We start from the raw sequence: 22,181 nt of genomic DNA, 5'->3' as shown, positions 1-22,181 counted from the left end.
CAGTGCCACTGGACCATGGCAAACTTCCACTTAAACCTCAACACAAATTCATTCATCCATTTTTTATGTAGTCAGTTTTCCAGAAAGCAGAAGACTGATCAATGAGATAAGAAACACCCTGTGCCATTGCAGTTCCTTTTCCAACACATTATTTTAGATGAGAGAACAAAATATAAATACATATTAACATTGCAATGTCTAGTACCTCAAAAACAATAGTACTTTAAAATTAATTATGATACTTTGAAATGGTAATTATCATAATAAGAGACCTTTGCCTGAGATGAAGGGGGCCTCTGTTTCTCCACGATGGGACTATTAGTAGAGTTGTTTCTCAATTTTAAAAATGCTTTTCTTAAAAAAAACAAATAATCCTGTTTATGCAAAAAAATGTTTTCTATTTTCCTTTACATCTAATCATGTACTGGGAAAGCAGCATTTCCATATTTTTTTAGAGCCATAGAGAAAGATGAGCAATGTTTGAACAAAGTATTAAAACTAAGTCATACCAGTATTTAGAGTACTGTATTATCTGGACAAAAAGTTGCACTTTTCTTACTCCTCGGGCTTGTCCTGCGACTCGTACAGTGAAGTGACTTATATGTGTTTTTTTCTCAACTAGTCTGTTTTTGCTAAAAGTGACTTATACTCCAGTGCAACTTATAGCCTAGAAAATATGGTAACTTTGATCCAAAATCAGTGGAACCTTTGAATTCAATAATAAAGACTTCCTTTATTTAGTGCTTGACTTAGATTTGTGAATTAGTGCTTTTGACAAAGAGGACACCATATTAAAATTGCTGACCCTGAAAGACTACTGCTTCATTAAATAGTCCCAGGCAGATGCATAAAATCGAATTACCTACACATTAACGACACTATTGGTTATTTAGAAATTGATTACATTGCAACTCCACAGTGCAAGAAATATGTTTTATTATGTCAAGCAACTCCAAAGCATCCACATAACATATTTTTTGCTTTCTTTAATTTTGAATAAAACCCAGTTCTTTTATCTTGTATGAATACCAGCGGCTAGCTGACTAGCAATATGTGTAAATGAAAAGGCTTGCAAAGTACTGTAAACATCTATTAAACATGTTCCTCATCTATTTTTAGAATTTAGTTGCCCTAGAATTTACTTGTCTAATTAGAGTGAATGTGAATCAAATTTGTATCTCTTATAAGAATTGCTGCTGACAAAAATGGTCAGTAACAATTGTAATGCCTGAGATAAACACTGGCTACAGTATTTTTCTTCCCATCAGTTTTGTCACAAACAAAGTTGGCCACAACCAACACTTTTCACTATTCAGTCCAGTAGCTCCCTCCATATCACCATCCAGGTACATTTTTCTGTGCCACTTGCTGTTGTGACTTTGCACTTAAGGCTGATAGTGGCTCCAATTGTTCACTTTTTAATGTTAATTTATTGAACAATGTAGCAGCTAACTAAACCCAGCATGACCCCACAGTAATAGATTTACTATGCTGTAGAGTTAGTTACATTTACATGCTGTGCTGTACTGTGCTGAAATAGCAAACTGTGACAGTTTCACCACTTTATCAACAACAGCGCATTTTCATCATGTTTTATGAGATAAAAGCTCAGCAGTAAAAAAAAAATAATGGGTGGTCAAAGAGAACAATAATATACAGTGTTTGTGTGTGTGTGTGTGTGTGTGTAGGGTTTGTAGTAAGAGACCTTGGGATTGTAGCTACTGTAATAATATAAAAACAATTGGGAGGCCTGTGTACATGATCCTCTTACAAGCTACTGACAACAATACAGATATATTTCTCTCTCTCTTACTCACACTCTGCACGTGCACTGTAATAGAGCATATAATAACACAGCTGCTGTTCCTGACAAAAAATAAATAAAAGACTCTTTTTGGATTGTTATGCCCACTTTCCCCATTATTTCAGTCTAATTAGAGTGAATGTGAAACAATTTTACTACCATCAGGTTTAGACAAATGGCTGCTGAGATACTACAATGATAAATTCTGTGAGGTAAATTGAACCTTTCATGATGCCCATGGGAAAACTGAGTTGCTGCAGCAGCCAAATTGCAGCACTAATTATAACAATATATATTGTGAGGAATATGAAATTGAAAAATGTGAATCTGTCTAACCATACAATGTATCAAATAAAAACAAAAATGAATATACACTGTTCTTTGTCAAGATGAAGGCTTAAATCTCTGGAGTATGCCAGTAATTATAGTGTTTTTACTGTTGTTATACTCAGTTATTAATAATGTCATTTCATATTGTGAATTCATTATCTACATTTGAAGTCATGCATATTTTTTAAAAACACATTGATTAACTTAATTTGTGTTTCATTAATTTTTGCCTTTCATCTCAGTTTAATTCCCTTGAATTATTTTGTATATTTCTTAATCTTAATTTGAGGTAACTGCAGTTTCCCATGATACTTATTATGACCTCATGACCATTATATGCTGTTTGTATCAGTCCAAAAATAAACTAAAAGAGCAGGCGGCAAAACATGAAGTGCGAGCAGCATCAAATGCTATTTAGAGTTGATGGCTAAGTATGAAAATAAATATGGTAAGAATGTTATTTACGTCGGCAGCAATGACACCTGATTGCACCAATCAGTGGTCACTAAAATTAATGTTGAGTGTCTGTGTGACTTTGTTAAAACAATGTCCCAGGCTTTCACTCTGGGTTCAGGACGCAGACATTTTCTATATTTTTAGTTAGTCTTAAAACTTTCCTATTTGATAAAGCATATTGTTAGGATTGGTTCAGGTGACCTTGAACTATCCCTTTGCTACCTATGCTAGTATTGGGTTGGACTACCTGGGGGCTTCCTATCATACACCAAGCTCTCTCCCCTTTTTGGATCCTCTCCTCTCCTCTATCCACTCACCCTAACCGGTCGAGGCAGATGGCCGTCCAAACTGAGCTCAGCTCTGCTGGATGTTTTTTCCGTTAAAGGGAGTTTTTCCTCTCCACAGTCACTAACTGCTTTCTTAAAAGGGATTGGCTGGGTTTCTATGTAAAGTTTCTTGAGATTTGGTGCTATACAAAAAATAAATAAATTGAAATTGAATTGAAAAGTGGGACATCCCAGCCTACACATTTTCAGCAATATGTAATTTTTGTATAGGAAGTGGTATCAACTGCTAGCCAATAGATTAGAAATAATCACTTAATGTGGTTGTAGCATGTCACTGATACTATGCAGGTTCGCCCACAATGTCACACAACCACACCGACAATCTCAGGGATTTAATGTGCTTTTATTTTAATGTTCTGTGCCCTGCTTTCCAGCAGGCTCGTGGGTCCGGCTACTGTGTCGTCTCTCTCGGTCATTAAACTTAATCTGCTCCAGCTGTGCCCAATTTCCCCATTTTGGCTGCTGCCCCACAGCTCCCCCTGCAGCCTGCAGCGATCACACTCCACCACTTATCCCCACCGCCCGACTTAGGCCGGGGAGCCCACCGGCTGCGCCAACTCCCTCCCCGCGAGCGAGAGAGGAAGTCAGCCACCGCCATCTGTGCCCCCTTATGGACCACCGTGAACTTAAAGGGCTGCAAAGCCAGATACCAACAGGTGATCTGGGCATTGGCATCTTTCATGCGGTGGATCCATTAGAGCGGGGCAGAGGTTGAATACCTGAGGGCGTCGACCGCCCACCGAATGGCCAGATACTCCTTCTCGACGATGCTGTACCGTGTCTCCCGCTCTGAGAGCTTTCGGCTGAGGTACAGCAACCCAGCAGTGGTCAACCCCTCGTACCTGCTAGGTCAGAACGGCCCCCAACCCCCTGTCCGACGCGTCGGTCTGCAGGGTAAAAGGGAGAGAAAAGTTACAGGCGTGAAGCAGCAGTTCATGTTCGGAGTGGATGCCTGTTGCAGCAGCTCCGTGTGCATGTTAGTTTTTGTGTCTTATTTGTGTCTTTTCTGTTACTTTTTGTTCCTCTGAGTTTTTTATTCTACTTATCATCACCACAACTATGGTTTTTGTGAGCACCAAGACTTTGGTTTCACTTTTACTCCTGCTTTCGTTAACGGAGGGCAATGGTCACAGCGGCTGGCCCATTGTTTACTCTAGCGACCAGTTGTTAGTGCTGAGTAAGCTTGTACTGCTGCTGGGAGCCAGGCCTGAAATCCAGAAGGAGTTACAAAGGAGACGCTGGGGATGCAGGGCTGGAGTTAAGGTGAAGGCTAAGAGGAGGAAACACAAGCCTGCTGGTGGGAATGTACGCTCTCTCGCCAACAAGACAGAAGAGCTAGTGGCACAACACCCGGTTTTGTGACTGTGCGGGCGGACTGGGATGTGACTGACAACGGTAAGAAGAATGGAGGCGGGATTGTGCTGTATGTGTGTGAGTTACGGTGGTGCAATCCCGGACATATCCGGGTCAAGGAATATCTCTGTAGCCCGAACGTGGAACTGCTAGCTGTTGGGCTACGTCCTTATTATATGCCAAGGGAGTTTACATCCGCCATTGTGATGACTGTTTACACCCCCTCACCAGCTGTTACTGACGTAACACTGACGTTACCGCTGCTGACGTCATCTGCACAACCATCTCCCGTCTGCACCCAAATGCTTTCAGGATAATCAGTGCGGATTTTAATCACGTTAACTTAGATAGAACACTGACTGACACTCAGTATGTGGACTGCCCCACTTGGGACAATAAAACTCTGGACTTACTCTATGCATCCTGTGATGCATACAGTGCCACTGCCCTTCCCCCCTTGGCAGATCAGACCACAACTTAGTTCTGCTCACACCAAGGTATGTTCCTCTTGTGCAGCAGCGGCGTGTGTCCATAAGGAGTGTGAGGAGATGGATGCAGGAGGCTGAGGAGACCCTGCAAGACTGCTTTGGGTGCACAGACTGGGACGCACTCTGTCAGCCTCACGGGGAGGATATCAACGGCATGACGGACTGCATCATATAGTACATAAAATTCTGTGAGGACACCGTCATGCCCTGTTCACTGTTTCCCCAACAACAAGCCGTGGATCACCAGTGACCTGAAGACTCTGCTCAACAACAAAAAGAGAACCTTCAGGTCTGGAGACAAGGAGAGGCGCTGAGGAGGGAACCAACTGCGGGACAAGGTGAGGGAGTGTAAAGAGTCCTACTGGAGGAAGCTGGAAGCCAAACTCCAGCAAAACAACATGAGGGAAGTGTGGTCTGGAATGAAGGAGAGCACAGGATTTGGGGGGAGAGGCAGACAGTCTGCTGGTAACAGGGAGAGAGCTAACGAGCCACCTATTTCAACAGGTTTAGCTCTCAGACTGCCCCTGTCTCCTCTACCCCTGCCCCCACACACCTCCTCCACCTCCTCCAATGTTCTTGCAGCCCCCCCCCCCCTTCTTGTTTACCTTATACACCTCAGACTTTCAGTACAACTCAGAGTCATGTCATTTACAGAAGTTTTCTTATGACTCTGCAGTTGTTGGATGTATACGAGGTTAACGAGGGGGCTGGTGGCCAGATTTGTGGAGTGGGCAGGAGGGAATCACCTGCTGCTTAATCTGGACAAGACCAAAGAAATGGTGATTCACTTCAGGAGGAAGGGAACTGCTTCAAAGCCCCTCTGCATCCTACGGAGGGATGTGGAGGGGTACAAATGGTGTTGGAGGAGTACAAATAACTAGGAGTGACCATCGACAGCAGTCTGAACTGGAAGGCCAACAGCACAGTTGTGTACAAGAAGGGCTGCAGCAGAATCTACTTCCTGAGGAAGCTGAGGTGCTTCAACGTGTGCAGCAAGATCCCTGACCACTCTCTCCATCCTGTGTTGGACAGACAACGGAGCGCCTTCTCCAAAAGGCTCAGACAGCTTCGTTGTCTTACAAATCGCTACAGGAAATCCTTCCTGCCTCATGCCATAACTGTACAACACATCTTCTCTGTACAACACCCTGGACTGACTGTCTGAACTGGCAATATTTGCATACGCGTTCTCTCTTTTTTAAATTTTTTGCACACTTATTGTATATTGTTTTTTATATATAATTTCTATATTCTTCTTATATTGTTTTCTTTTCCATGTGAGATTTATGTTTATGTTGAGTGCCTGTAATTTGCTTCTGCAACAGCGGAATTTCCCAGTTTGGGATGAATAAAGTATTTCTATCTATCTATCTATCTCCCGCAGAGAGCTAGTTTTATCGTCTCAAATGCCACCTGACACTGCTCCATCTACTGGACCAGATCTGAGGCACCTTTGCGGGTGAGGTCGGATAATGGGGTGGTGAGGTCCGCAAACCCTGGAACAAACTGCAAACTGGGGGTAGTAACCAGCCAGCCCAAGGAACCACCTCTTTTTTTGTCTTGGACCGGGGACAGGTTGCAATGGCTGCAGTTTTTTCTATCTGAGGCCACACCTGCCCCCGTCCCAAGTGACACCCCAGATACTGTACCTCCCTCCATCCAACTGCACACTTCCGTGGGTTGGCCGTTAGCCCCCGCATGCCACAGCACCTGGTCCATGAGGCGTTGGAAAGTGGCGGGCGCCACGAACAACCCGAATGGAAGTATGACGAATTGGTACAATCTGTACGGAGTGAAGAGTGTTTCTTCCCTGAACTCTGGCGACAAGGGAATCTGCCAGTAGCCCTTAGTTAAATCCAGGAGTTGCAATACTCCTGCAACTGTGCTACATTTGCTCTTTGGGAGGGCGAGAGATGGCCGTCACAAGGAACCGGAGAAGGATTGGTGGTTTTTGGAGCTTCTGGCCCCAGCTCATCTCTCTCATGCACCACACTCACCAGACAGAGACGCAGGCACCGCCTCTCTCCATGTTTTCAGGAGGTTGAGGTGGTAAATCTGGGTCACCCTGCCCCTGTCGGACCGCACTACCTCATAGTTGACGTCCCCCACTCGCCGTGTAACTGTAAAGGGTCCTTGCCACTTGGCGAGTAATTTAGAGCTAGAGGAAGGGAGTAATACAAGCACCTTATCCCCCGGTGTAAATTGCCGTAGCCTCGCCCCCTTTGTTGAACCTCATTTTTGCTGGTGGTGACCATCCTCCCAGCTTTCCCTAATAGGGTCCAAAACACCACGTGGTTTTTGTCCAAAAAGTACTTCAAAGGGAGAAAATCGTGTGGAGGCCTGGGGTACCTCCCACACTTCAAACAGCAGAGGGTCCAGCCTTTTATCCCAATTGCATTGGTCCCCATGAATAAACTTTCAAATCATGGATTTCAGGGTTTTGTTTGTCCATTCCACCAGCCTGTCTATTTGCGGGTGGTATACACTAGTCTGAACAGACCTGATACCCAATAACTCTTAAAGTTCCCTGAGTGTGCGGGACATGAACGATGTGCCCTGGTCCGTCAGGATCTCTTTTGGGATCCCGCCGCAGGAGATGACCTGAAACAGTGTGCTCCAGTGGAATGGCCGGATTAGGTCCATTCCAACGCGCTCGAACGGCAGCTCCACTAGCAGAAGTGGCTGCAAGGGCGCTCTCGAAATGGACGCTGGATTGACCAGCTGACACTGCCCGGCCTATAGAATCGGTCCATAATCCGGTGCAGCGTTTTTTCATACCCCATGTGACCAGCCATTGGGTTACAGTGAGCCAACTGAGTCAAAGGCTGAGTGTAGAGTGTCATCCCAGGATTGCTCGAGGGGGAAGTCCTCCACGGGATGTAACACTGGAGCCAGGGGAACCTCCGGTGGAGCCCCCCCTCGTTCTTCCTCCCTTCTGCACTCCCTGGACGACCTTGTCTCACCCTCACAGCGCCCACCCCTCCAATGTCTACCTGTCATGAACACACCCCCACACATAGTTTTACCAGTTCGTTGAACCCTGGCCATTCAGTCGCCAGAATTAGACGGTGTGTAAGGCCGGTACTAACCGCTGCCTTAATTCTATGTTTTTTACACACCCAGCCGCTGCCCCTCAGCTCCCCCTGCAGCCTTGCAGCTATCACGCCCCACGACCACAGTGGTTTATCACAGAAGCACAAAGCAGCATAACAAGCACTGTCCCATTTCTCACAATGTCTGGCACTAGTCACAAAACACACTGTCTGACATCAGCAGAAAGGAAATCTAAGATTCTCCAATCTAAAAAAGGGAAATGTGGCAGGACATGGGACAGAGGTGAGAGGTTGATAAATCATCCATTTCTGTGTCTCAGAACTGTTAGACAGTATAGGCACAGTATAACACTAATATTAGGAATAATTAGGAATTAAACCTATGCTATCAAACCAACTCCAAGACACTTACAGTCACAATAAATCACATCAAAGATGCAGGTGAGAGATAGTCTAGCCAAGTCATGTGCTTTTGATAAAATGTAGGTGACTAGAACAAGAACCTCAAGTCATTCCTCTTCCCCTTTTGCAGGAAATATTTGGTTCATAAATGACATGAGCTGCATGCATAAAGTTACATAAAGCCAGCAAAGACACCCAGCTGCCTAACTCTGACAACTCTGAACAGATACCAGTGTTGTTGAGAAGTAATGTGTTATTCTCAGAATGGATCTTTGCTTCTCACACCCATTGCATCATCTGATCCACCCGCCATTCACATACTTTAGTCTTTCTTCGTTCTCATACCCTGGGTATTTAAGATCATCAGTTCACCACAGGCATCCTCTTGTATTTAATGCCAGTGGACATTTGTGTGGGCTTGTTCCCTCAGGCCACATCACACCATCCAATTAGCTGCTTCAATTACTCAAAAAAACAATGGCTAAGTCTAGCAAATTAGTGAGACAAATCATATATAATTCCAAATTAAATAGACATGTTAAACCTTGCCCTATTGCAGTTTCACTGCACAGTTTGGATTGGCAGTCAACTCTGTACATGCTGACTGTAAGTACAGAAACTCACAGGCAGAGTGGCTCAGCAGGTGACAATCTCCTCTTTTTGTAAATTCTGTCCAAATCACACATTCCAAGACTGTGTCTGGAAACAAAAGTAAAAGTATCTCACGATTTGTGAAAAGCCTAAGAATGAGATGAACAGTCCAGGAAACTTGTAGAATTCCCCAATGGACAATTAAAATGTAAAGCGTTGTTTTTCGCTCTACAGTCATGCATCATAATTAAGTATAGTTTTGATGGGATGAAACACTTACCTTTCCAAAAAAATCTCTTAAGTTCCTTATTTGTGTCCTTCCATTATACTTTCCTGCTTTTCTTCCTGCAGCCAGTCCTTTATGTATGTTTTCACTTTCCTTTTGTTTATTATTTCTTTTTGGTTGTTTCAGTTTTTATTTCCTTTCTTACTTACATTTTCCATTATAACGCCCTTCTATTTTTATTTCATACATATTTTTTTTCCTTCCCTCCCTGTCTTTAGTTCAGTAATTCATCAGTGATATCAATTTGTTTCTAGTAATCATGTTTCTTCCTTGCTTCATTTTTTTCTCCTTCTATCTTTATGTCTCCCCTCTCCCCATTTATTTCTTCTCCTTACTTAGGCATTGATTTTGGTCATTCATTTTATGTTTTTGCATTTTTTTTTTATTACACTACACCATTATTTGCCTCTATCCTTTTTCCTGCTTGTCCTTCCTTTCTTCTGTCCTCACTTAATACCTTGTGTCAAACTTTTTTTTTTATCTGTCCTTCCTTTTCTTGTTAAATTGGTCAAACCTAGGGTTTTCATACCTCACTGAAAATAACATCGTAGCTACAATTCGCTGCTAATAGGTTTTACAAAAACAGAGTATCTTCAGTAGTGCTACTTTAACTTCAGTGGTCTGTCCTGAGTCAGCCAATCATGTCTCATAAAAACACAGGCACTTGAAACGCCCTCAATTCAACTCCCAGTTTCAGCTTCATGCTTTGCTGTGGTGTTGCTTTGAAATGAGAAGGCTCCTCTAAAGCAGTATGACAGATCTGGTTGGCCACAGTCTCTTACTGACCTGAATCCTATTTAGCACAGCACTGGTGCATTTCATCCTCAGAGCTCAGCCACTCCCAGCTAAACCTCCCATAAAGCCAAAAGAGAGAGATTCTCTAAATAAACAGTTCATTGTCATATAATATCCAAACCCTTCTATTAATATTCATTGAATGGCACAAGCAATCCTGAAGCCTAACCATGCAGAAAGAGAGACAGAGTGAAGGATGGAGAGGAGTGACAGGGTCCAGACAGGTACAGGGCAGGCTCAGACAGACACCAAAAGGGAAAAACGAGAGAAGAAGACACATTGAAAAAGACACCAAGACAAAACTGAGAGTCCACAAATGAAACTTGACCTTGCCAACAGCTGTGCTTACTGACTTATGAGACAATTATCTCTCACCAAGCTCCTGTTGGTGCTTCTCTTTAATAGCCCCAGCTGTGTGTGAGTGTGTGTGCATATTTGCTTTTGTGCCACACAGTGAAAGATCTTGGCCTTGTAGACTGAATCAAACCAACTGGTTTCCTATTTAAAATGCAAAGGCGATAGATGCTATCTCAGAACCACACCCTTCATGTGTGAGATCAGGAGGCACTAGTCATTCAATCAAACCCAAACATTTCTCTACAAAATCTCATTGTATGCATTTAAACTTTGTTCCATGGGTAACTTACAAACGTGTCCAACATTGTACCATTGTGTCCATTTTAAGGCCAGGTGAGCTAAGGGGCTCTGCTTGCCTACACTAGAGGCATTCACAAACCATAGTGAGTGTAGGTCATCTGTGTTTTAGCCTTGTTCAAAGTGCAATACACAGTCATTTCAAAATATTTTTTCCCATAGCAAGCCTAGGGCAAATAAACAGAAAATTTCCTCTATATTAATGGGATTTATTTGTTATTGCTTTGCAATAGCCTACAATTTTTTTTTTACCTATAGCTAAATAATGTTTGTTTAACTTCAGAAAAATCAATGCTTTTAGTCCATAATAATTGTCAGGTTTAAAAAAAACAGGTCCAGCAGTTGCTATAATGCAATACAATCCAGTTCAATCCACCCTACTAGCCTGGTGATTGTCCCTGACCTTTTAACCCCAGGACCATGTTTTGTAAGGGTTCTGTTAGTTTTTGTTACATTTTTAGTCTCAAGCCCAGGCTCAACCACCCATCATCAGGGTTTTGCTTAAGCTTTTTCACACTATCATATGTGTAAAACTTCTGAAGTCTGTCTTTAAATCAGGTGTGAAATGCAAGTATCAGCACAAACATTTAACTGTCCCACAGCTAATAGGCAATGTTGGGTCAACAGAGCAGTGTTTTTTTGTTTTGTTTTGTTTTTATCCATCTTATCAGATGTAGTATGAGAGCTATATTCAGAAGATCCACAGAAGTGGTTGCATGTTTAGGGATCACTGATTGCACCAAAATCTAACTCAAACTCTGACAAGAACACTCAGTCTCAGTTTGACTACTTCCTCTGATCTGTTCCAATCCTCATCGTTACAATTTCCTCAGTAGTTTTTTTTCGCTAAGCACCAAAAAAGAAGCAATCCATGACTTTGTTTGTGCTTAAAGAGCTAGAGAATGGAGAGGTGAAGCAGACAAAGGGAGGCACCCATCAATAATAGAGAGAGTTTCAAGAATGTGAGTACCTTTGTCCTTCCTGGTCTCTCATCCTATTGAGCTGAACCTCATAAAACCCTGTGTACCTGTGCCAGTGACTAGACACTGTACTTACCACAGTGTGTAACAGCTTCTGTGCAGCCAGCAGTGTCTCAGCACACATTCAGAGAGCCAAGAATAGCTGCGGTGAAGAGTCTACTGCAGTGCCCTCAAATTTAACCATACTCACTCATTCAGCCATTATTTATCCCAGAACATGCACATTTTGCAGTTCCACTTAAAACACACCCAAACTAGCCTCTTTTTTCTTTTTTAAGGTTTGCTCAACTGTGAAACCAGACATAAAAACTAATGACACACATTTATACATGATTGAGGCAATGAATTGCACAGTATAATTGACAGTGATATATTATATTATTAACATATATATTAAAAGCGGCACTTTTGCTAACAGTAAATCGAACATCTGAATGTGATCAGAGACTGCTTACCTAACGTTCACCAGGTGAACGTCATCACCCAGTCTCTTCACAAGTAAAAATGTTTTTAACAAGACCAAGGAATGAAAGCTCACAGTAGATCTATGTTTGCAAGGACTGTTAATTTAACTGTTAACAATTTAACTAAGTACCAAACACCTTTTCTGTAATTGGCTCTTAGGAGCTAATGTACAACTTGTGTGACTGCGGCTTAAATGTCTCTTATCCCTTTAAATGTGTTATTCACAGCTCTATAACAATCTTAGTATATGTCACACTTGCATACATGTGTTCAGTTTGGGCACTACAGTTCCAGTAAACATTTGGTGGCTTCAAACCCTAAGTGTAATTTTGTCATCTTCCAGATTTCACTATAGCCTAAAGAATAAACATTCAATCACCTGAAAAAATGAGAAACATATTATATGCATAGAAACATATTATATGCATGGGGGATTATTGATATTGGAGAATTAAATTTATTATGAAACTACTTTCTATAAACTTTTCATATATCCTGAATGAATCTCTGACATTCATGCAAATTGATCAATCTGTTAAAAAACTATAAATAGCATTAGAACTATCGCTTTTATGACCTATACACTTAAACTGTAACAACTGCAGCTTTTTTCAGATTCCAGATTGATCAAACACAGTATGTCTGCTGTCTTAAACCCTTGGCAGGATGCGTAAACACTGCCTGCAGATTATTCCAGAAGAACTGGTGACATGGCAAAACAAACAGTGTCTGTCACAGAAAGACAGGAGAAAGTGAAGGCTCAATAAACACCCGCTCTGTGTGTCTCTGTATCACCCACCCACTTAGTGTAGAATGCACTCACTTACTCTGCTTTTCCCTCTTACAAACACACACTGGTCCTATTCCTATTGCAGGACACACATCTGCACAGGATTATCAGATTAGCAGCTGGAGATTTGGTTTCCCTGACAGGGCCTGTGTGTGGTGGGCAGTGAAGTGGGACACTTGGCTGGTGCTCATGTATACAGGAGGCAGAGCTGTTATATGTTTGGTGCTCAAGAAAATGATGCCTTCATATCACCAGCAACACTGCAGCTTCTGGTTTCCTTCCTTGCTCCCAAATTGCTTTCTCTGTCAGTCTCTGTTACCGACTTACTCATTTGGCTGAGTCAATCCCAAACTAAACACACACGCACACCCCATTCCATCTCCCTGTGGTAAATTACAGCTGGCGTAGAGGTCGTCTCACTCCAGCTGGCTGATAGACTTTAGATTCCTGAGCAGCAGATGTGATGAGCTGTGTCTGCTTGGGGACTGGCAAGGTGGCCACTCTCACAAATACACATGTTCCAGCACACACACATTAATTTGTATTACTATATATTTGGGAGGACTTCTTATCCATATTATTCATTCCTTAATCTTATTAACCCTAAACCAAATCATGACATAACCTCAGCATTTGGTTGTGATAGCCTACCTCCTACTGACTTCCATAAACAAAGTGTTTGCTTGTCAGTACTCTGACAATTTCATATGATAATCTAGATTATCATTCCAAAGTTAGGAATGTTTGGTTTTATCCAGGTAAATAAAACTACAATACTACTCAATTCTGGCATTGACAAACTGCAGTACCGACATTAGGTTAGGCAAAGACTGGTGCCATGATTTGGAAAAAAAAACAAAAACATGTACCTTTGTTTCCAAAAAAGGGCAGCCATTATTAGCATGACGAAGAAATGTAACCAAAGAATATGTGAATGTGCACAAAAAGCCAGTACTGTCATGTTTTTGGTGAGGGAAGTCTTTTTGCCAAAACTGCTGGAGCTGAAATGTGGCTTGCATATCAACCATGCAGACATATTTACCGTGCACATAGAATAAATGTAACATCATTTATCATTTGTTGGTAAAATTGCTGGGACCTCTTCTTACAAGCACAGTCACCTGGCTTTATTTATGACAGCTAAGATCCAAGGCTTGAAGAAACTTAAGGTGAAACAAGCAAGACACGACTAAACACAACAAAACTAAAAAAGCGACTCTCCAGCCCTTGCTTAGACATTTACCATCAGGTATTAGGGTAAACAGAAAATGTGCTTCATGTACTATAGTTGCTGTATTGCAAAGAAAACTGTATTGCAGCATGAGAAACCTGTTCCCCCATACCTTTCACACACAGGAACTGAGACAGGTGTGTGTGTGCCAATTTCCAAAACCAACAGTGGGCTTATTGCCACACCTGCTGTTGTGACCACTCAGGTGTCATACCATACATGACTGGAATTCATACCAACTATGTTAAGCCTCAACATTACTTTCCTGGCTGAGAGTAGACTGTGTGTTTTTGCATGTTAACACCAACAGAGCAGTGGCTCTTCATTAGTGGAACATGATGCTGCTCATTCCATTTTCAGATTATGAATATTAATTAGGCTACCACTCAAACCTGTAGTGTTTGTCTTCCCAGTCAGCCAACCTGATTACAGAAGTTGATTGAATTAATGAGCTATTTGTCACTTTAATTGCCTAAACATGTTAAAAGTTGAACTTGAGTTGACTAGATTCAGATTTTATATAGAACTTCAACCATCCCTTCTTACCTAAAGGGCAGGAGACACATACTGTACACTGACCATACAGCCATGGATGAATGTGGGTAGAGATTCACGCAGACACATACTGTAGAAGGCAAGTGTTACAGGGGTTTGTGACATGAGGTACATCCCCTTACAGCAGGGTTGGGAGCGATGGCAGGAGTCCTTGTTTAAATGAGTGTTTGGTCTGTGACATAAACCGATAGAGATGCATTATTGTCACAAATCCACCAAAGGCTCGACCCTGTGATTTCATCATCCCATTTGAATTTCTAAGCTTCCCTGGGGCTAGGTTTGTCTCTGAAAGTAATGTGTGATTATCTGTGGCAGCCACAGTTCTTCACAAAATCAGGTTCAACAGAGGAAGCAGAGCCACTAATGGGCCTCTGTCCCTGGCAGCAGTCAGGTGTTGATATTGCTTTGCGTTGGAGCCAACGCTTGGCTTGCACAACTAGTTTTCAAAAAAAATTCAAGTAATTGGTGATACGGGGATTTCATTACTGCCACTGCAATTTCAAAGCAATGTCTGCAAAAGAATTCAATATTGAATTTTAGCAACTTTAATCACTTCAGTCAAACATGTTCTGCAAGCAGAAATTCCATTTTAGCCCCAGAGGACACAAAATAAATGCAATGATACAAGAGGAGCCTTCCACCCAAAGAGAGCTGGGATAGGCTCCAGCAGATCCCCGTGACCCTGGTTAAGGAATAAGCAGGTATAGATGATGGATGGATGGATGGGAGAGGAAAAAGATCATTTTAACAACTGAAAACATCAAGTCTGATTTAATCCCAGTTTCTAAACAGGTTGTCGGATTAGCACAAAAGACAGGCAGACAAACCAACTGTGGTGCTGAAGAAACATTATTGCAGCACTATAGCTGACAACACCAAAGTGTACAAATGAAGGATGAATTCCTGTTCATCCTCAGCTAAAATCATATGTAAATTGTATGGAAAAGCTGAATTATTTATCACAGCTGCATGATAAATTAACATTAGGCACATAGTCATTATTTAAAAGGAGTGTATGCATCCAGCCTTCCTCGAGGGACCATACAGAAAATAAAATAATTTTTTTAACTTGCATGACTTTTAAATATTTGCTACTTATATTCTTTTCAAAATAAGAGCCTATTATTTCCTTAATGTCAAATATTCACTGATAGTAGTAATTATAGTTTGCACTTATTAATCATCATTTTGGTAAAGTACTTTACAGTACCTTAGTAAAATATTAATTTTATTAAGGCAGGCAAAAAACAATATTATAAAATATAAAGTATATCTTAAAGGATAAGGCTGGCATTATTTAATTTAAATTGTTATCTAATTTTTTCTTCTAGTGAAAAGATAAAACCAACAAATTAGTGAGCTTTTTTTTAAAATTTACATTTGTCCCCATTATACATCCACAGACATTATAGAAAGTTCAGAAACTACTGATAGATAAAGTAACACATTGTTGGTCTTGGTCTTTTCATTTGTCTCCTTTAGGAACACAACCCAATGACCCCTTTAAATATTTTATGGAAACATCAATTTTTTCAGTGCTGTTTTGTCTATTTGAAGGCTTCTGAGGAACATATAGACTGGACAAAATAATGGACAGACAGAAAGAGTCATAAGCTAAGATAAGATAAGATAAAATCCCTGAAGAGAAATTTAGGATATAGCATGTGCTAAGAGACAGGAAAGGATGGTTCTGTAATAGAAACATAAAACTGTTTATTTTATCTTAAAGCTACAATCTGCTCTCACAAACAGATTTTTTTTTCAAACATGCTTAAAAATGAAATGATCCTACCCTCATTTGTATTTTTCCATTTGTTCTATGAGAAGCATTAAATACAAGAAGAATCAGTCATTGTTGTCACAGCATGGCAACAGGAATATTTCTGCTGAGAAGTTGTTAATTCAAAGCTGAGGACTGAGAAAGTGAAAGAGACATTTCTGTGTATGAACAGATGGAGAACAGCACACAAAACAGTTTACCAGGCACATAATGTCAAATCCTGTTTAGAACTGGTCTTTTGAGCACTTCCGGGCAGAGGAAATATACAAATACTGTGGGAGAGGAAAGGTGAAAATCACTTCTTGAATGTCTGCTATAACACAGTGCTATGACAACATATTCTTGGTCTGGCCTTTTGCCATAATAGAAATAAATTGTGTAAAAGTACTCACAACAAGTCTTTATAGATTTCACCACCCAGGAGCTCACCAAAAATCAATACTGATATTTTTCTCTGGAATATCTGAAAGAGCCACAATTTTTCTGTGTATCTGTTGAGTCTGAATTTCTGATCTTTGATTTGGTCATTAGAGCAAATATCCAGCCTGAAGGCAGCCTAAGTACTTATACAATGGTAGACCCTTTTATTGATATTTGTGGGCATTAAAGATATATCTACTCACGCTACAAATTAGAGAACTGAGCCTCTGATCATCCTGAAGCTCAAACTGAGATCAAATTACTGCCAATAAATTATACTTATCGATATATGACAGCTGCATGCATCATTTAACTTGGTTCTTCTCACTGTTACTTAGATTAAGATGGAAGCATCAAAAGCAGGCAACTGCCCCAGGAATCCAGATTCCCAGTGGCTCAGATCCCTGAAAGGCCCAGGCAAACTCTGTGTCAGTGGGGTTGCACTAAATGGAGTTATTAGATTTCCAAATTTTGGAAGATCCACTACTAAATGAAGAATCTCATTTGCTGCTCATTTGGGACAAGGATGGAAACTAGTAACTGAGTGAAAATAGCATGGATAGCTATACCTGATAATGAAAAAGCACAGAGGCTCTGGCCCTCTCAAGCACATTTATGCCTAAGACAGCTGATATACTAGCTGTCTGTGTTGTGGCTAGGTTAGGGTCTCTCCTATGAAGAAATTTCTGTGGTTTGTGTGGGAAATGTGAGTGTAGTCAGCCTGGAGTGTCTAGATATGCTCAGGATATAGACAGTAGCAATGTATACCATTTCTACTGTGGTAGAGAAATTAATCTCTTGGTTATATTTGACTCTCTGTCTGTCTCTGTCTGCCTTCTTCTACCATTAACAGTTACCTGTACACATTAGTAACCAGGCAACATTAGCTTAGAGCAAGAGATCTCTAGATAACCATACAACTGTGTGTAAAAACTGATAAATAAATGGGAAAGGTTACATCACATAATGATTGTCTTTGACTTGTTACATTATATGGCACAATGAGCTAAATTTTGTAAACGTCAGAAGTATGTTATATGCTCAAACCTGGGCAAAATGACTAGTCTTCATATTAAACAGATTTTTACTACTTACCACTATGAGTGTAGTTATTCTTTAAAACTGGACCTCAACCAGTGTGAGTCAAAAACCACTTTAAATATTTTGCTTTTTTTTTTGCTTTTTTTTTTTTTGCTGTGTTCACATGGTACATAATCTTCAATAAAGTTGTGTGTCTTAAGAACGATCAAATGCATTATCACGTTCAACAATGCTGTTTTACTGTTTTTGTGTATGTAATTTGCAAATTAATCTACAGAAAATGGCAAAAGTATGTGTGTGGGACTGTATTCCATGATGACATGAAACAACAGTGTGTTGAACATAAACTCTTATAGCTCATATTCTACAGCATAATAAATTAGCAGAGCTCAATCCAACTGTCAAACGAATATGACATGGATGAAACAGGCATTATGTATTAATATAGAGGCTGAGGAGAATGTGTATCCTGTGTAACATCAAAGCACCATTGTCAAATAACCACAACATCATTTCTAATTAGCAATCCATAAAGAAATGACATGACAAAAAGAGAATTACTCTTTTCTATCTTCTGCCTGAAGCAAGACAAACATAAAATACCTATATAATTTCCCATAAATATGGATGCTTTCTGTAACATAAAGAAACCAATATTCTCTAAAATAAATTATGAACCATTATATGAAAGAAATGGATTGCAAACCACAATTTTGCTACACTAATTTGAGCAAAAAAGGGCATGGGGGAATACAAAATGTTGACAAATCAAAATTGAGTATGAGGCTTGTGAGTTGAGACTCCAGATGAGTTTGACCCTACATTAACATCTGTCTAGTGGGACCATGCTGTTAGAGGTTTTTAATTTACAGCCTGGGCAAATCATCAAAAATATAACAGGAAATGGTAGAGGTGAAAAAATACCCAGAACCTTAACCCCCATTCCACCAAATCTCTGGCCTCATAAGAGTTCAGATTTTGGCTTCCAACGCAATGCAATGGAGGTGAATTTTGTTTGGGGTGCTGCAAACAAAATTATAGCATTAAACAGCAACAATCCTGTCCAGAAAAAAAATGTCCTGGTTACTCTAGATAACCAAATAGACCCCGAACAATTTTCCATGGAACCACATACAACAAAAGAAATACTCTCAGATTAAGAGAGAGTGAGAGAGAGAGAGAGAGAGAGATTCACTAATGAGCCTGAAACTTTGGGGTATATTGAGCATGTAATTTACATATTCAGCTCCAACTGGGCATTTTTTTCCCAAGTTGCCACAATACTGCAGCACTATAAAGTAGTTCAATTCCCTGGTGATGAAAGTCCTGGGCACTCATTAAAACAGCTATACTCAGAACTCGTATGTTAACTATGGATCAAATGACTGTGTGAGAGGAAGAACTCAAAGAGAATTATGACCTAACTCTTCAGTTCCCCTCACCCTCTATGGACTTTGCTCTGCTTTGTTTTGATTGTAAGACCTGCCACTTTACTGCTGTGTTTCAATCTAATCAATCCAACAACATCTATCTATACACAGTTTTAAGTTTGATCTATTCAGAAAATTACCTGAGGGTGCTGTCACAGTCCCCCCAGAGTCAGTGTCCTGTTCGTTGTCATTTGAGTGATGCCAAGCTTTGCCACTTGATTACATCATAGATTAAAGTCTTGGCACTAAGAAGCCTTTCATGTCCACAGTCCAGGCTCAGCTGTGCAAGATAATACCCCACCTTCCAAAGACTGGTTTGCTCGTATATTTATGTCTATGTATTTATGTAGCTGAATGTGATATCAGAGTATATTATAAGAACTGGCTGATAAATGAGGCAAATGCCACTAACATAAAAAAATACTGACACTTTTACAATCTCAAAGATTTTCACTTTCAAATGTGACTCACACAAGTACAGATGACACACAGGCCCAAAGGTTAAGAAACATACCAGGGCTTTGTAACACTGAGCAGCCGGAGAAGCAGCACGTTTGCATGTCCACATGACTAACTTGCACTTCATTACTGCATTGTACTATGACTCCCAATTAATATAGGCACAACCAAACATGTAAAAAAAAAAGCATGAATTCAGAATGAAAAGCAACATACAAACAAAAAGAACAAACTCCAGCAAGATCTTGAGCTTGACTGTTCTTGAATTTTCTGAAAAAGGTAAGCATGAAAATAAATAAAAGAAAAAAGCCTTTGCTGTGCATGTCAAAATATTAAGGATTAAATATCCCGACCTTTCTGTGTGGAGAAACAAATTTTAAGCATACTTACTGGCTAAGATAAAAAAATATGAAATGTCCATTACAATGGAAACTGAGTCTCAATGAAAGTAAATAAAAGAGGTAACTGTATGGTGTTATTTTCTAGTTGTATTCATGCCTGGACACTGCCTGGGTTGGACCAGTCTGAACTTAGTGACAGAAAACAAATGAGGTCTCCATTCTTGAATACAGCATTATAATGGTTCACAGATGGATTTCTATTCATTTTTCAATGCTCCTGCTTGAGTGACTGAAGTTAAAACCAATCAAAACTGGTGGTGGGCCTGTAGGCCACTGAAACAGATGTAGGCTGCCTGTCATATATAACTTCTGTTGATTGGCAACCCGGGGCCTCAAAGCTACAAAGAAACCAAGGAGAGCCTGGCGTGCATAAAGTCAGTTAGACTATCATGATGTGGTCAGTGCACAGTATCCTGATCTGTTCCTGTCGCAGGTAAGTTGAAGCAATTCACTAAAATCTGCCCTGTTTTTTTTTTTAAACTTCATTTAGAAATGTTCTTATAACAATAAGACTATTACAAGTCTTCTTAGATTAATACGTAGTTTAAATGCACCAATAAAGATTGAAACTTGTAAACTAAAAAGAGTATGGTGTAAAATAGGCCAGTTACAAATCTATCCACCAAAACACAACACAGTGAGAACACGCTTTGCTTCACTGATATATGGTGATTGCTCAGGCGCTTCGCTCTGTACAGTGCACACAGGCTGCTATAACACAGCATGACCTACAGTACAGTGCCGCGTCCGCTCATCAACCGCAGAGTAGGCTACCGTGCGCTCACCGGTGCGCACAACTGCTTTATTTGGTAATAACTGACTGAATTGCCCAGCGATCTCGCAAAGACATGACTTAGATGACAAGTGAGAGGAGATGTAGAAAACACGCGATCTGTTCACGGGGAAAGAAAAAAATATAACAAATAGTCCTTCATGTTCATTAAGGTTTGAATAACAAGAAAACCCATGTCATGCGTGCGTCAGAAGCCTGCGCATCCAGTTGTGGAGGCTGCACTGTGACTGTTAAACACGTAAAACAATCTGCAGGAAACCCACGATTTTAAAAAAACACACCAATATTTCGTGCCAGGAACACAAACTGGGCTACATTTAGCAGTTTGGCTCAGTGCGTCCTGAGAAACATTTCTTGCGGATTAGTCCTATTTTCTCTCCCAAACCAAAGCGCACAGAGTTTTAGGCAACATCTAGTTAATTCATTAATGGGTTTATTTGATGCACCTGTCCAAACGACGCCCATAACTCACCTGATATGCAGACAATGAAATTGGCTTGAAGAATGATCAGTATTTCCCAGATTATATCCATTCTCTGTTTTCATTCCACGTACATTACGTGCAGATTAGGAAAAAAGACTAAAATAAGAAACGGGGTTTATCAGTCGCAGATGTCCTGTGCTCCTAGGCTGGATCCCTCTGTACACCTTCCTCCAGGTATTTTCCAAACCAGACACATAGCATGAGATCAAAGCTTGAAGAAAAATGTTGCACGTTCCCACCAGTAAATGTAACAACTCCAGAGATGGCAAAACAAAGGACGAACTCCTGCCAGACGAGCAGCCGGGAGAGGACACTGATCCTCAGTCAGTTCACTGTATTATTCCAGCGCGCCCCAGAACGGACACATCTATCCATCCATCCATCTGTCGCCGATTCACAGAGCGGGCAGCCCGTTGTTACTACGGAAGTCAGTCATGATAGTTTCAGTAAAATCTCTAAGTGGAAAGACAGAAAGAGGAAGCATTGAATAATGAGGTGGGACAGCTCTGGAACCTGACTAACACCTGGAGACTCAGAAAACTCGCATCGCCAGGTGGCGAGCCTCCGATCTAGTCTTCTCCCCCGTCACTGCCAGGCTAGCGTCAAATGCACAGAAATACAAAATAAGCTTCCGACGTCAGCTAACACAATAAAAGCCCATCTTTTCTGACGCGTTAAAAGTTCCTGTCTTTTATTGATATTTTTGTGACATGTTCCGCTTGTGAACTCAAGATGCAAAATACGAGGATACGGGGCTAAAGGGTGAGAGGACAGGCTACAAAACAATCAGAAA

The 22,181-nt window shown here is 40.8% G+C and overlaps 1 protein-coding gene across 1 annotated transcript in view; it reads right to left on the bottom strand.

The window, feature by feature from the left end:
- ca10a (carbonic anhydrase Xa) overlaps positions 1–21,961 on the bottom strand; it is a 225,703-nt gene extending 203,742 nt beyond the window's left edge. The window contains exon 1 of the mRNA XM_026315653.1: positions 21,377–21,961. Within this exon, the coding sequence (XP_026171438.1) occupies positions 21,377–21,437 (61 nt within the window). The 5' untranslated portion in view covers positions 21,438–21,961. The remainder of the gene's footprint in view (positions 1–21,376) is intronic.
- Between the last annotated feature and the right edge of the window lie 220 nt (positions 21,962–22,181).

This window comes from Mastacembelus armatus, chromosome 19 (genome assembly GCF_900324485.2).
Source record: "Mastacembelus armatus chromosome 19, fMasArm1.2, whole genome shotgun sequence".
In the NCBI taxonomy this organism is placed as follows: domain Eukaryota; kingdom Metazoa; phylum Chordata; class Actinopteri; order Synbranchiformes; family Mastacembelidae; genus Mastacembelus; species Mastacembelus armatus.
This window is presented reverse-complemented; position numbering and strand designations above follow the sequence as displayed.